The 16,588-nt window shown below is 46.4% G+C and overlaps 1 protein-coding gene across 1 annotated transcript in view; it reads left to right on the top strand.

Annotated features, from left to right (window-relative positions):
• The first annotated feature begins 1,102 nt into the window (after window positions 1–1,102).
• The window catches only part of fgfrl1a (fibroblast growth factor receptor like 1a), a 93,635-nt gene continuing 78,149 nt past the window's right edge, over window positions 1,103–16,588 (top strand). Inside the window, exons 1-2 of the mRNA XM_046324054.1 lie at window positions 1,103–1,602; window positions 2,690–2,786. Of these exons, the coding sequence (XP_046180010.1) occupies window positions 2,723–2,786 (64 nt within the window). The 5' untranslated portion in view covers window positions 1,103–1,602; window positions 2,690–2,722. The remainder of the gene's footprint in view (window positions 1,603–2,689; window positions 2,787–16,588) is intronic.

The following is a 16,588-nucleotide window of genomic DNA, read 5'->3' as shown; positions in this document are numbered from 1 at the left end:
TGTCTGACATCCTACCATCCTGCAGCCTTCGCTCCTCCAGGTCCATCTCCCTTCAGCATCCCAACACCAGACTGAAAACTATGGGTGACAGAGCGTTCAGTTGTGCAGCTCCTCGGCTATGGAACACACTTCCAGTCACTGCCAGGGCTGCAGAGTCTCTGGCCACATTTAAGGAACAGCTGAAGACAGAGCTCTTCAGAAAAGTGTTCAAAGACCTCAGTTAATTCAGTTCTCCTGCCCACCGGATCGGACGACACCTGTATATAGCTTTGATTGTTGTCTGCTTTCAATCTTCTGTGTTTTGGATCGTTTTCATTATTATTTGTACTACATGTGTTATTTTCTTCAGCGCCTTGGGTTTGAGAAGCACCGTACAAATGGGTTGATCTAATGTTCCTTCTCAGTGCATCGGTGTGTTACTTCATGAATTTATTACGAACCACATGGGGCCGATTTCCTGGACGCAGATTTAACCTAGTCCAGGAGTACATTCTCAATGGAGATTTTACATGGAGCTTGTTTTAATCCAGGATAATGCTTAATCTGGGTCTGATAAAATGACACTTTGTCATATTACATTTTTTCTTTAAATGACCATTTTCTCTTATGAATGTTTTTGACCAATTTTCTAATGCTAGGCCAGTGTGTATTTTTAACACCCAAACCATACCATTTCAATCTTTAATCAATCTGATTACATAATGGGAATAGAAATTCAATTGAATATTAACTATCATTACATTGTAATTACATTATAATGCATTTATTACATTAATGATTTATTGTCATACATTTTGTGATTATGTATATTAGCCTATATATATATATTTACAATTATTATGATGCATATATATATATATATATATATATATATATATATATATATATATATATATATATATATATATATATATATATATATATTTGTATTATTATGATGTAGTCCATGTTTTCAGCAGAACTGCCTTAAATGTAGGCTAATACGAAAGAGTTAATTCTTAAAATTTGTTGAGTAGCTGTGACTAGGGCTACACTGTGATTGGGCAAAAGTTCCGAGCTTGGATGGACCGCCTTTCCCTCGGCTGTTTGTTTGCCTGCGGTCGATTACTGGATGGCAAGGTCTGTTAGCTCAATTATTGCAAAAAGGTATTTGGATGCAAATGAAAATTGCGAAAATAAATAAACAGATTGGGTCTCCAGCGTCTCTTCCTAAATTAATGAGGGTAGGAATGAACTGTAGACTACCGCGAGCAGAGGATTTTTATTTATTTAGTTTTTACGCACGCGTTCTGTCCGGTGAGGTGGTCTCGCACGAGCGTTATGTGATGACTGTCATTCAAAAAACGAACTAGATTTGATCTCTCGCATCTTTGATATTAACGTTCAATAGTGTTCTTTGTATTGGAGGGTACAATGTTTTTCAATAACTGAGCCACAGGTACTTGAGCGACAGTGCGTGCAGTTCAACATTTAGTGGATATTGATTTGTTGATTATTTGGATTAGATCACCTTTGATGCAAAATGTAAAGGCAATAAGAATGATAGACTTTCCGTTAGTGGGGAACCGATTCAATACAAATCATTGCTGCAGGACATTTCAGGTAAGTCACTACTTAACTTGTATTATTTTAAGATGGGTTATTGGCCCTGGTTACAATGTGATTATTTTTAAGCAGCTTATTTTAGAAGGATGCGTGTTTGTTTTAGAAATGCATTAGTAGACAACTTTTGATTGATACTACAGATTATTACTAATGCTTTACTAATAGGACAGTACACAGCTGTATTGCACAAATCAAAATGTTTGGGTTCATCATAAATTATAGTTAGTCTATATTACCTTATAAAAGCTATTATTTGTTGTCCACTTTTGAGTGTAAAATGTTGTCATTCCACTGATTCACCATGTCTCACTGATCTAGAGCGGAATGTAGCCTAGTGGTTAACGAGTTGGGTCAGTAACCGAAAGGTAGTTCCAACCTTCCGAGTCGACTATGTGAAAACTCTGTTGAGCAAGGCACTTAACCCTAATTGCTCCAGGGGCGCTGGACAATGATGACCCTGGCCTCGACCCAACTCACATATGACATGTTTATTTTATGATCTATGTGGATGGTTCATTAGCAGCTAGATTAACTGTAGTTTATACATCAGCATCTATAACCAATTCTAATACAATGAGTTAGGAGGACATGTCTCGTTCTCCAATAGCAGATGCTTTAATATAACAGTCCATGTTATGTTGATCATTCTTATCACAGATTACATTCAAAACTCTAAAGGATGTTCATGATTTCAAATTTGATGTACACAATGGCAGAAATAATAACTCCTCTATCCAGAAACAGAGGGTCATATGAACAGAATAAGAGCTGCTCGTTTGAATGAAGATCATAAATAAAAAGCCTAAATGGCTTTTCCAGAAACACATTTTCTAGTGTTGGGAACAGAAGTCTTGTATTTTCCAGTTAAATGATTAACAACTTGTTTTAATGTCACTAGTTACAAGACTGTAAGTCTGTTATATTTACTCAATGCCTTGGCTATCCCACTTCCAAAGAAATGTCTGTGAGATAATATTGTTGTTGTAAAAGCATATCCAGGAGCTTAGAGATGATGTGGATAAAACCAGTATGTGTTGTTGCACCTCGCCTCACTGTGAATTTTCTTGTTTTCTCATTATCCCAGATTTGAAGTGTTGAAACCTGAGATCCAGAAAGAATGGGGCATTTATGGATTTGCCTGCTCATTTGTGAAATAATCCTGTTGTCGGACTGTGCACGGGGTGAGTAGTAACTTAGTAGTAAGCAACAATAACAACTGAAAGTGTTTTAAAGAATAACTTTCATTAAAACTTTTTTTGATGGAAAACCATGTTTAAGGCTAAGTTATAGTGAGACACCTGCGTTCTGGTCTTCGTTTTGACAGTTCATTGCAAAAGTGATATATTTTGGTCTTTTAGTAGTAAATCTAGCTCTTTCCCCCTAGCGGTTCAACTCTACCATTGACATTTTGTGATGTAGAGGCACCTTGAGAAGGTGCGTCTACGTCATCTTAAGGTAGGGGTTCGGTATGAAATACACTCCCTTCTAGATGTGCTGGGTGGTACCACCGCAAGGCTTACTATAAAAGCAGGTGACAGCGGGCCGTATTTGTCAATGGTCTTGGTAAGTGGAGTGTGCCAATATATTTTGCACGATGCTTCCTTGAATAGACTACTGACGTTACACAACATTCTAAAAGGCAGTAAGGCACATTTCCACATATGACCAAATACAACGTTTTTCCTTACCATTTCATACATATCTATGGGCTTTGACTAAGGGAAAAAAAACATGTAAACGATGAGGATTATACGTTTCTATTCGTAGCTAGATCCATCGTGACAAGAAATGGATGACAATGGTGGTCGTGTCAACTCATTGTATTTTTTCCTAACCGCTATGACTGGCGGTGCAGGCTGCTAAGACAGTTGGCTCATAGTTCAGTGGTTGACATTTCTAAGACCACATGGGGCAGATGTACATTTGTCGTATCCTTCATTGACAACATCCATCCCATGCCGACACACTATTTCATTCTGAGAAGTGAAAGCATACCTGTGAGAGGAGTCACCCCAGTAGTAGGTTTTTATACAGTACCCAAGACGGATCTATGAGATCATTTGACTATTAGGAAAAAGAGCTGCTCCAGAAATATGGCAATGCGGGTTGTATTGAATTGAGCCTCTAATCTTCATTTTCAAGGTGATTATTACACTTTTCTTCCCAACACAATACCTCAATAAATGGAAGTCCACATTTCAATTGTTTTCTTTGCACCCCATGGGGGATTGAACCTACACTGCAAGTGGTAACAGATAGCAGGAACTCAGCACCTTACCACTGTACACTAACTGTCTAGAGCCGTATTTGCTCGCAAGGCACATGTGAAAAAGTGTTGGGATCAGATACAATTAGTTTACCCTCCCCAAAAATGAATATTTATGAGCAATTCCCACAACCTTTCACCTGAAGTAGATCTGTAGGCAGCCATCTTCAAAAAGTGCCTCACCACAGTGAGGACTGATGATATTTACGACAAGCTGCTAATTCACAACTTTGTATTTTTCTGTACAAAGTTGTGGTGGTGTAACTCAAGTTAGGCTTATAGTCCATTCAGGCTTAGTGCCTACCCTCCATTTTCTAACGGACCCTTCCTAAATCACACCTTTTGACTGCAGCGCAGTATGCAAGTGTCAAGTGACGTGCACAGATAGTGTACTCCTCACCCTCCTGCTGCCCAAACTCCTCACACTCCTGATGCTCACCCTCCTGCTGCCCAGCCTCCTCACCCTCCTGCCACCCAGCCTTCTCACCCTCCTGCTACCCAGCCTCCTCACCCTCCTGCTACCCAGCCTCCTCACCCTCCTGCTGCCCAGCCTGCTCACCCTCCTGCTACCCAGCCTCCACACTCTCCTGCTGCCCAGCCTCCTCACCCTCCTGCCACCCAGCCTTCTCACCCTCCTGCTACCCAGCCTCCTCACCCTCCTGCTACCCAGCCTCCTCACCCTCCTGCTGCCCAGCCTGCTCACCCTCCTGCTACCCAGCCTCCACACTCTCCTGCTGCCCAGCCTCCTCACCCTCCTGCTGCCCAGCCTCCTCACCATCCTGCTGCCCAGCCTCCTCACCCTCCTGCTGCCCAGCCTCCTCACCATCCTGCTGCCCAGCCTCCTCACCCTCCTGCTGCCCAGCCTCCTCACCCTCCTGCTACCCAGCCTCCTCACCCTCCTGCTGCCCAGCCTCCTCACCATCCTGCTACCCAGCCTCCTCACCCTCCTGCTGCCCAGCCTCCTCACCATCCTGCTACCCAGCCTCCTCACCCTCCTGCTGCCCAGCCTCCTCACCCTCCTGCTGCCCAGCCTCCTCACCCTCCTGCTGCCCAGCCTCCTCACCATCCTGCTGCCCAGCCTCCTCACCATCCTGCTACCCAGCCTCCTCACCCTCCTGCTGCCCAGCCTCCTCACCATCCTGCTGCCCAGCCTCCTCACCCTCCTGCTGCCCAGCCTCCTCACCATCCTGCTGCCCAGCCTCCTCACCCTCCTGCTGCCCAGCCTCCTCACCCTCCTGCTGTCCAGCCTCCTCACCCTCCTGCTGCCCAGCCTCCTCACCCTCCTGCTGCCCAGCCTCCTCACCATCCTGCTACCCAGCCTCCTCACCCTCCTGCTGCCCAGCCTCCTCACCCTCCTGCTGCCCAGCCTCCTCACCATCCTGCTGCCCAGCCTCCTCACCCTCCTGCTGCCCAGCCTCCTCACCATCCTGCTACCCAGACTCCTCACCCTCCTGCTGCCCAGCCTCCTCACCCTCCTGCTGCCCAGCCTCCTCACCCTCCTGCTGCCCAGCCTCCTCACCATCCTGCTACCCAGCCTCCTCACCCTCCTGCTGCCCAGCCTCCTCACCCTCCTGCTGCCCAGCCTCCTCACCCTCCTGCTGCCCAGCCTCCTCACCATCCTGCTGCCCAGCCTCCTCACCCTCCTGCTGCCCAGCCTCCTCACCATCCTGCTACCCAGCCTCCTCACCCTCCTGCTGCCCAGCCTCCTCACCATCCTGCTACCCAGCCTCCTCACCCTCCTGCTGCCCAGCCTCCTCACCATCCTGCTACCCAGCCTCCTCACCATCCTGCTGCCCAGCCTCCTCACCATCCTGCTGCCCAGCCTCCTCACCCTCCTGCTGCCCAGCCTCCTCACCATCCTGCTACCCAGCCTCCTCACCCTCCTGCTGCCCAGCCTCCTCACCATCCTGCTGCCCAGCCTCCTCACCATCCTGCTGCCCAGCCTCCTCACCATCCTGCTGCCCAGCCTCCTAACCATCCTGCTGCCCAGCCTCCTCAACATTCTGCTGCCCAGCCTCCTCACCATCCTGCTGCCCAGCCTCCTCACCCTCCTGCTGCCCAGCCTCCTTACCATCCTGCTGCCCAGCCGTAGCTGTGTCTGATCTAGACTCAACAGACTTGTAGTCTGCCTGTCTGTCTGTCTCTCTGTCTGTGTCTGTCTGTCAGTCTGCCTGCTCTAGCCTGCCTTTCTGTATGTCTGCCTCCTGTCTGTCTGTTTGTGGGGAAAGCAAGGGGACATGGGGAGCCAAGCGCACGACGCTCAGGCAGATAGGATCAGTGAGTCACACAGCCAAGCAGTCACGGAGACGCTTAAGCAAAAGTCAACAGATACCCATAGAGAGCAATGCGACTCGATTAGGCAATTTATGTTTGTTTGCTGCGCAATGCCACAGCGTTTCTGATCATAAATGGAGCAAGGCGGCAAGGATAGCTGTGGGCTTAAAAGTAGACGACACAACCTTACTGGTCTTCCTGGTGATGATATCGGAAGGGGTTCCTCACTGGGGTTAGCCTAGTTAGCGCCTCACTGGGGTTAGCCTAGTTAGTGCCTCACTGGGGGTAGCCTAGCTAGCGCCTAACTGGGTACACAGAGGGAGAGATAGACGATGGCATGCGGATATTAGAGAAACAAACTTCTTCCTTTCTTCATGATATGACAGATTTGATAAGACTAAGACAAGCATGGTGGTTGTGCAGAAAACAAAATAGCTCAGAGATACTGAAACCGAATCAGAGATTATTTCCCACGTGATCTGAGATACTTTGCACTCCATTTGACCCAACGCTGGGCTTTGGACATACTGTGGGGGGTCAACAATGGCAACTCAACATACAGTAGAAAATCTTGAGTCCACATCAAAACATATGCTGACATTCTATAATTATTTTGTGACCTTAGTTTCATACCTTCAGATGGGACCTTCAGGAGTAGAAAAGGAACATACTTTTAAAACTACTGGACATGTAACAACACTTTTCTTAGAGTTCAGGTTGATTGCTATGATGTGGAGTAGAGAATGCATTTTGAAAGGTTGCTGTTTCGAATCCCCAAGACGACTAGGTGAAAAATCTGCCTGTGCCCTTGTGCAAGGCCATTAACCCTAATTGCTCCTGTAAGTAGCTCTGGATAAGAGCGTCTGCTAAATGACTAACAAAGGAACAACAATAACCCTTGACCCCATTTGAGTTCTCCCCTCCTAAATAAGAGTTTGCTGTTCCTGTGTGTCCTTGGTGCACGGGGAATGCAGAACATCACGTCAGATGACAAATATTTTCCGCTACATGCAGTTTGGGCCCAGCTGCCAGAGAGGCATATGAACTGTATAAGCTTATGCAATGATTCAGGGTCTGCATGGTCGAGAGAGAGACTATTAATGCAGAAATGTGGGTGTTAACATTTGTGCCAACTAAATGGGGAAACAAGTAAGTCATGGGATAGTTACCATAACAGTTAGAAAAAAATAAATTATGATCACAAATTAAATTGAACTGCATTCACCTTGGTGTTGTTGTCTCGTTTAGTAAAGTGCGACTCATTATGACGTACAGGATCGTGGTGCAGAAAAGGTAGACTATATATTACCAGCATTGCATTTAGTCAATGGAGACGGGCAGCCATATGGACATGTGGAGATGTGGGGCCTTTTGGAGGTGGAGCTGTTTGGTTTGTAGGGGCCTGCTGTGCTGTTTGTACAAACTAGGACCACCGTGCGGCTACATGCTGGTGTGTCAATGAGAGGCAGCCCTTCAGGATTCATGACTGAGCATCTGGACACACCTTTATAGAGTAAACCACCAAACGGGCTGATGCTCTAAACGTATACAATGGAAATCAATGCAGCCTGCTTATCTAACTTTCTAACCATCTCTGAGCCTTCTAAAAGTGAATAGAACCTGTGATGAGGTTGAGTCCCTCTCTCTCCCCTTCCTTCGTTCCATATCTCCCTCCATCGCTCCCTCCTTCGATCTCTCTCTCTCTCCCTCCCTCCATCTCACCCTCTTTCCGTCCATCCATCCCTCCCTCCGTCCCTCCCTCCATCTCTCCCTTCCTACCTCACAATCCTCCCACTGCAGCAGTTTATGGCTAGCCCTAAGCCAGAGGGAATGTGTGAAGTTCATTTAGAGTGTTGGAGAAACATAACTAAGCCACTGGGTAGCATTTGGTCCCCTCACAGCTCTGTAGTATATCCACAGAGCCCGGAGTGTGGGTTAAGCAAACAGTAGTTTAGAATAGGGATTGATACATATGTCTTGGTTAAAGTCAATGTTATTAACAATGACAAAGTGTGTGTATTGAGACAAAGGTGTCATAAAATGTAAATACTATATTGCACTGTTATAATAAATTCCTATTGGCATTTCCAGGAAATGATCCACACAAAACCATCAGGCAAAGCTCAGACATAAGCCATCTTCCAGACGTGACAAACAGAGCTGAGTGTGAGTAGGAAGATCTGCTCCAGTTCATGTCAATGATGAGGATAGATCCATAGAGCAAGGCTTCTGTCAGACTACAGGCCATAAAGTGATTATTAGCATGTCAGATGGTGTTTACACAGCAACCATCTTTCTCTCGCTTCTCCTTATTAGCATTGGGCTACTAATCACATTCCCCAGTAATGAAGCTGTGTTACCCAGGAGGTCGTAAATTGATTTAAGACTGGGAACAGCATGTTGCTGAGTTGAGGATGTGGTGATTAAGAAACAAAGTCTGGCTTCAAAAGGAACTGAATTAAACAGGAGCTCAGATCAAGTCAATGTTAGTTTAGCACGTCTGGTGTTTGTGTTTTAATGTGTCCATCAAGACACCTCAGGGGTAGGTTGATGGTTTTTATCCCACAATGGCAGAGGGTGGTATGGGGACACCCTGCATTAGTCCTCCTGGTACAGAATCATGGTGTTCAATGCGACTGGGATAGGTGCCCTGTGGAGGAATGAGGAGAAACAGCTCAATTAGAATAGAGGAGGGAAAGATAGTGAGTTCTCCTGCAGTCCAACTGGCCTACTGTTTTCACCAGTCCTCCCTGCAGTCCTCCAATCTTGTCTGACATGACTTCCATTAGGCTAGCCAGAAGCCTGTACCCCAGTCTGCGTCAATACATGTTGCAAACACATTAGCCACTGAAGGCAACATCTTTATATTGTTGCGGATGTATTGGAATTATGGCACACCCACACTGACATACTTTCCAGCCTGAAATAGCCACAACATAGACAGGCAGGCAGACTAGAGGTCTGTTGAGTCTAGGTCAGACACAGCTATGGCTGGGCAGCAGGAGGGTGAGGAGGCTGGGCAGCAGGAGGGTGAGGAGGCTGGATAGCAGGAGGGTGAGGAGGCTGGGCAGCAGGATGGTGAGGAGGCTGGGCAGCAGGAGGGTGAGGAAGCTGGATAGCAGGAGGGTGAGGAGGCTGGATAGCAGGAGGGTGAGGAGGCTGGGCAGCAGGAGGGTGAGGAGGCTGGGCAGCAGGAGGGTGAGGAGGCCGGGTAGCAGGAGGGTGAGGAGGCCGGGTAGCAGGAGGGTGAGGAGGCTGGGCAGCAGGAGGGTGAGGAGGCTGGGCAGCAGGAGGGTGAAGAGGCCGGGTAGCAGGAGGGTGAGGAGGCTGGGCAGCAGGAGGGTGAGGAAGCTGGATAGCAGGAGGGTGAGGAGGCTGGGCAGCAGGAGGGTGAGGAAGCTGGATAGCAGGAGGGTGAGGAGGCTGGGCAGCAGGAGGGTGAGGAGGCTGGGCAGCAGGAGGGTGAGGAGGCCGGGTAGCAGGAGGGTGAGGAGGCTGGGCAGCAGGAGGGTGAGGAGGCTGGGCAGCAGGAGGGTGAGGAGTCTGGGTAGCAGGAGGGTGAGGAGGCTGGGCAGCAGGAGGGTGAGGAGGCTGGGCAGCAGGAGGGTGAGGAGGCCGGGTAGCAGGAGGGTGAGGAGGCCGGGCAGCAGGAGGGTGAGGAGGCCAGGTAGCAGGAGGGTGAGGAGGCCAGGTAGCAGGAGGGTGAGGAGGACGGGTAGCAGGAGGGTGAGGAGGCTGGGCAGCAGGAGAGTGAGGAGGCTGGGCAGCAGGAGGGTGAGGAGGCTGGGCAGCAGGAGGGTGAGGAGGCTGGGCAGCAGGAGGTTGAGGAGGCCAGGTAGCAGGAGGGTGAGGAGGCCGGGTAGCAGGAGGGTGAGGAGGCCGGGTAGCAGGATGGTGAGGAGGCCGGGTAGCAGGAGGGTGAGGAGGCTGGGTAGCAGGAGGGTGAGGAGGCAGGGTAGCAGGAGGGTGAGAAGGCCGGGTAGCAGGAGGGTGAGGAGGCCAGGTAGCAGGAGGGTGAGGAGGCCGGGTAGCAGGAGGGTGAGGAGGCCAGGTAGCAGGAGGGTGAGAAGGCCGGGTAGCAGGAGGGTGAGAAAGCCGGGTCGCAGGAGGGTGGGGAGGCCGGGTAGCAGGAGGGTGAGGAGGCCAGGTAGCAGGAAGGTGAGGGGGCCAGGTAGCAGGAGGGTGAGGAGGCCGGGTCGTAGGAGGGTGAGGAGGCTGGGTAGCAGGAGGGTGAGGAGGCCAGGTAGCAGGAGGGTGAGGAGGCCGGGTAGCAGGAGGGTGAGGAGGCGGGGTAGCAGGTAGGTGAGGAGGCTGGGCAGCAGGAGGGTGAGGAGGCTGGGCAGCACATACTCTCACAGACAGTGCATTGTGTCGTACAGTGGTGAAACAATAGTTTATTGTTGGTGGCTGGAGTCTGTGTTTGGTCATTGCTACAGGTCAGAGGGCAGCAGGGAGTGTGCATGCCTGACCTTTCACCAGGGGCTTACAATAACACACCAGTCCTCCTGCAGATTCTGCTTTTTCTCCTCTTTGTGTGCCTCCAGAGAGTATTCACACCCCGGTACTTTTTCCACATTTTGTTGGGTTACAAAGTTGAATTAAAATGGATTTGATTGTCTTTGTCAATAATCTGCTCAAAATACTTTGTACTGTCAAATTTGAAGAAAAATTATAAAATGAATTTGAAAAAAGATTAAAAATTGATTAGATACTGTACAGTGCTGTGAACTATTTGCACCCTTTCTGATTTTCTTTTTTTTTCTTGCTATTTGTTTTGTACTGAATGTTATCAGATCTTCAACCAAAACCAATAATGAATAACAATGATACTTTATTTATTTATTTAATTTAACAAAGTTATGCAACACCCAATGCCCCTGTGTGAAAAAGTAATTGCCCCCTTACACTCAATAACTGGTTGTACCACCTTTAGCTGCAATGACCACAACCAAACACTTCCTGTAGTTGTTGATCAGTCTCTCTCATCTCTGTGGAGGAATTGCTTTCACTCAGCAACATTTGGGGTTTTCAAGCATGAACTGCTTGTCTCAAGTCCTGCCACAACATCCCAATCAGTATTAGGTCTGGACTTGGACTAGGCCATTCCAAACCTTTTTAACCATTTTCATGTACAGAACATTCAGAAAGTGTTCAGACCCCATTACTTTTTCCACATTTTGTAATGTTATGCTTTATTGTGAAATGGATTAAATTACATTTTTGCTCATCAATCTACACACAATATCCCATAATACAAAGTGAAAACAGGTTTTTAGAAACTTTAGCAAAATTGTAAAAATAATAATAATAATAATAATAATAATAAGTATTCAGACCCGTTGCTATGAGACTCGAAATTGAGCTCAGGTTCATCCTGTTTCCATCGATCATCTTTGAGATGTTTCTACAACTTGACTGGAGTCCACCTGTGGTAAATTCTATTGAATGGACATGATTTGGAAAGGCACACACCTGTCTATATTAGGTCCCACAGTTGGCCGTGCATGTCAGAGCAAAAACCAAGCCATGGGGTCGAAGGAATTGTCCTTAGATTTTCGAGCCTGGATTGTGTCGAGGCACAGATCTGGGGAAGGCTTCCAAACAATTTCAGAAGGACAACCATCTCTGCAGCACTTCACCAATCAGGTCTTTATGGTAGAGTGGTCAGACGAAAGCCACTCCTCAGTAAAAGGCACATCACAGCCCGCTTGGGGTTTGTCAAAAGTCACCCAAAGGACTCTCAGACCATGACGAACAAGATTCTCTGATCTGATGAAACCAAGATTGAATTATTTGGCCTGAATGCCAAGCCTCACATCAATGGCAGGGACTAGGAGACTAGTCAGGAATGAAGGAAAAGATGAACGGAGCAAAGTACAGAGAGATCCTTGATGAAAACTGTTGGAAGGTTCACCTTCCAACAGGACAACGACCTTAAGAACACAGCCAAGACAGCGCAGGAGTGACTTTTCTGAATGTCCTTGAGTGACCCAACCAGAGCCCGGACTTGAACCCGATCAAACATCGGGAGAATGGGAGAAACTCCCCAAATACAGGTGTGCCAAGCTTGTAACGTCATATCCAAGAAGACTCAAGGCTGTAATCGCTGCCTAAGGTGCTTAAACAATGCTCTGAGTAAAGGGTCTGAATACTTATGTAAATGTGATATTTCTGTTGATTTTTTAAAAATACATTGGTAAAAATTCCTAAAAAACTTTGGGGTATTGTGTGTAGAAAAAAACTATGTTTTAATCCATTTTAGAATAAGGCTGTAACGTAACAAAACGTGGAAAAAGTCAAGGGGTCTGAATAATTTACGAATGCACTGTGTGTTTTGGATCATTGTCTTGCTGCATGACTCAGCTGCACTTCAGCTTCAGCTCACAGATGGATGGCCTGACAGTCCTGTAGACTTCTCTGATACAGAGCAGAATTCATGGTTCCTTCTATTAAGGCAAGTCCAGGTCCTGAGGCAGCAAAGCATTCCCAAACCATCATACTACCATCACCATGCTTGGCCGTTGGTATAAGGTTCTTACTGTCGAATGCAGTGTTTGGTAACATTATGTCTGGCAAAAACAAATGACATCCAAAATGTGGACTCAAGTTTTTCAAAAAAGCACCTGGATGATCATCAAGACTCTTAGAAAAATGTTTCATGGACAGATGATTCAAAAATAGAACATTTTGGCTGACATGGGTCCCATGAAAAAAATGAAATAAGTAAGTCATTGTTGTGTTGTGTGTTAACTCAGTTTCATTTTATCTAATATTAGGTTTTAACATTCAGTTTCAAAAATATGCAAAAGTAGAGAATATTAGAAACGGGTAAATACTTTTGAACTGCACCGTAAGTATTCACCCACTGTTAGACAATACATGTTAGAAACACCTTTGGCAGCGATTACAGCTGTGAGTCTTTCTGGGTAAATCTCTTAAGAGGTTTGCACATCTGGATTGTACAATATTTGCTCATTATTCTTTAAAAAATTATTCAAGCTCTGTCAAGTTGGTTGTTGATCATTGCTAAACAACCATTTTCAAGTCTGGCCATAGATTTTCAAGACGATTTAAGTCAAAACCGTAACTAGGCCACACAGGAACATTCAATGTCATCTTGGTAATCACCTCCAGTGTATATTTGGCCTTGTATTTTAGGTTATTGTCCTGCTGTAAGGTGAATTCCTCTCCCAGTGTCTGATGGAAAGTGGACTGAACCAGGTTCTCCTCTAGGTTTTGTATGTGCTTAGCGTAATTTTGAATAAATAAAATCCCTATTCCTTGCCAATGACAAGCATACCCACAACATGGTGCAGCCGCCACCATGCTTGACAATATGAAGTGTGTTAATCAGTAATGTGTTGTATTGGATTAGCCCCAAACATAACGCTCTGTATTCAGGATAAAAAAGTGCATTTCTTTGCCACACTTTTTGCAGGTTTAGCAATTACTTAATTGCCTTGTTGCAAACAGGATACCTATTTTGGAATATTTATTTCTGCACAATTTTCCTTCTTTTCACCGTCATTTAGGTTAGTATTGTGGAGTAACTACAATGTTGTTGATGCATTCTTAGTTTTCTCTTAGAACAGTCATTAAACTCTGTAACTGTTTTAAAATCACAATTGGCCTCATGGTGAAATCCCTGAGCAGTTTCCTTCCTCTCTGGCAACTGAGTTAGGAAGGACACCTGTATCTTTGTGGTGACTGGGTGTATTGATACACCATCCAAAGTGTTATTAATAACTTCACCATGCTCAAAGCGATATTCAGCGTCTGCTTTTTTTTTTTTTTTACCTATCTACCGACAGGTGCCTTTTCTTTGTGAGGCATTGGAAAACCTCCCAGGTCGTTGTGGTTGAATTTGTACTTGAAATTGACTACTCGGGGCCTCCCTAGTGGCTCAGAGATCTTAAGGCACTGCTTCACAGTGCTTGAGGCGTCACTACAGACCCGGGTTTGATCCCAGGCTGTATCACAACGACTGTGACCGGGAGTCCCATAGTGAGGCGCACAATTGGCTCAGCGTCTTCCGGGTTAGGGGAGGGTGTTAATTAAGAAGCGCGGTTTGACGGGTCATGTTTTGGACGACGCATGACTCAACCTTCGCCTCTCCCGTGCCCATTGGGGAGTTGCAGCGATGAGACAAGATGGTAATTGGATATCATGAAAAAGGATAATAATAAAAGAACTTGACTACTTGATTGAGGGACTTTACAGATCATTTTAAATGTGGGGTACAGAGATGAGGTAGTCATAAAAAAATCATGTTAAACACTATTATTGCACACAGAATCCATGGAACTTATTATGTGACTTGTTAGGCACGTTTTCTGTCCTGCACTTATTTAAGCTTGCCATAACAAAGGGGTTGAATATCTTTTGACTCAAGATATTTTTTCATTTTTTATTCATTTGTAAAAATCTACATAAATTATTATTCCACTTTGACATATGGGGGATTGTGTGTAGGCCAGTGACACAACAATCGAAACCTTAATCCATTTTCAATTCAGGCTGTAACACAACATTACTTTGAAAAAGTCAAGGGGTGTGAAGACTTTCTGAAGGCACTGTATATATGTATGCATGTACTTCCCTCCTCCCCCACCTTCCCAGCTGTTCTCCTGGTCGCATTACAAATGAGATGTTGAAAAGCAATCCCGGGACCGGAGACAGCTCTCCTTGTTTTCTGTAGGATTTTCTGTGTCAGTTTGTGTTGGGGCCTGCACCCCTAAGCAGGTGTGTGTGTGTGTGTGAGAGAGAGACTGTAAGGAAGGATGAGACAGAGAGAAAGAGAGAGAGAGACCCCCTCAAGCATTCTGGGACCTAAACTGAGCATTATCGTGATTGACGAATGGCAGTCATACTGTGTCCACTAGTGGTTTTCTAACCTCTCCTTGGGTACCCCCAGACATTTCACAATTTTGTTGTAATACTGAACTAGCTCACCTAATTCACCTATTCAAGGTCTTGATGATTAGTTGACAATTTGAATCAGGTGTGCTAGCTCTGGTATAGTTAAACTACATGAAATGGCTGGGGATCCCAGAGCAGAGGAGAGGTTTGGAAACCCCTGCTCTACACTACTTTTATAAGTGTCCCAAATGGCACCCTATTCCCTACATAGTGCAATGCTTTTGGCCAGAGCCCTATGTCGTGCACTATATAGGGAATAGGGTACCATTTGGGACACAGCCATAGACTGAGTCAGTCTCTCCCTTTGCAGCATGCCGCTGGTTTGTTCAGAGTGTGGGACTAACCCAGTGCCCCCTGTGCTCTTTCTAAACAACCTGAACCAATCAGCCTCCACCGGCATTTCCTTTGGTGCTGGGGTGAAAGGTCAGCTGTATTACCCCCCACAAAAACGACCCCCAAAAAACGACTTAATATCTGAGAGGTTTTGGTATGTCTGAATGACATCACAGAGCCCCACATAAGCCCAGCTGATGTATATCTGAATGACATCACAGAGCCCCCCCCCCATAAGCCCAGGTGATATGTCTGAATGATATCATAAATCCCCTAATAAGCCCAGGTGATATTTCTGAATGATATCATAGAGCCCCTAATAAGCCCAGGTGATGTATTTCTGAATGACATCTGAGAGCCCCCCTGAAAGCCCAGCTGATGTATGTCTGAATGATATCATAGAGCCCCTAAATATGCCCAGGCGATGTATTTCTGAATGACATCTGAGAGCCCCCCTGAAAGCCCAGCTGATGTATGTCTGAATGATATCATAGAGCCCCTATAAGCCCAGGTGATGTATGTCTAAATGACATCACAGATCCCCCTCCCCCCGCAAGCCCAGGTGGTGTATGTCTGAATGACATCACAAAGCCCCCTCCCCCCGTAAGCCCAGGTGATGTATGTCTGAATGACATCACAGAGCCGAGGTTGTTGTCTCCTTAAATCAGGAAATATGTCACTCACACCAGAGGTTGTTGTGAGGTTCATGTTGGACAGAACCAGAGTGAACTGACAATGGTTTTGTAGTGTTCTTGCCCTTAGCCACATGGATTTTGGTCTCACACCGGCAGAGAATCGAAAGCATAGCACACACACACACACACACACACACACACACACACACACACACACACACACACACACACACACACACACACACACACACACACACACACACACACACACACACACACACACACACACACACATGGCATGTTCATTACACACACACACACACACACACACACACACACACACACACACACACACACACACACACACACACACACACACACACACACACACACACACACACACACACACACACACACACACACACACACACACACACACACACACACACACACACACACACACACACACACACACATGGCTTGTTCATTACGCCAGCTGTCGGAGTGGAATCCACACTGCTGTTGGAATGTATAAGGAGTGTGGGAGTTGTGGGGT

Source organism: Oncorhynchus gorbuscha, linkage group LG23, assembly GCF_021184085.1.
Source record: "Oncorhynchus gorbuscha isolate QuinsamMale2020 ecotype Even-year linkage group LG23, OgorEven_v1.0, whole genome shotgun sequence".
Lineage (NCBI taxonomy): Eukaryota > Metazoa > Chordata > Actinopteri > Salmoniformes > Salmonidae > Oncorhynchus > Oncorhynchus gorbuscha.
This window is presented reverse-complemented; position numbering and strand designations above follow the sequence as displayed.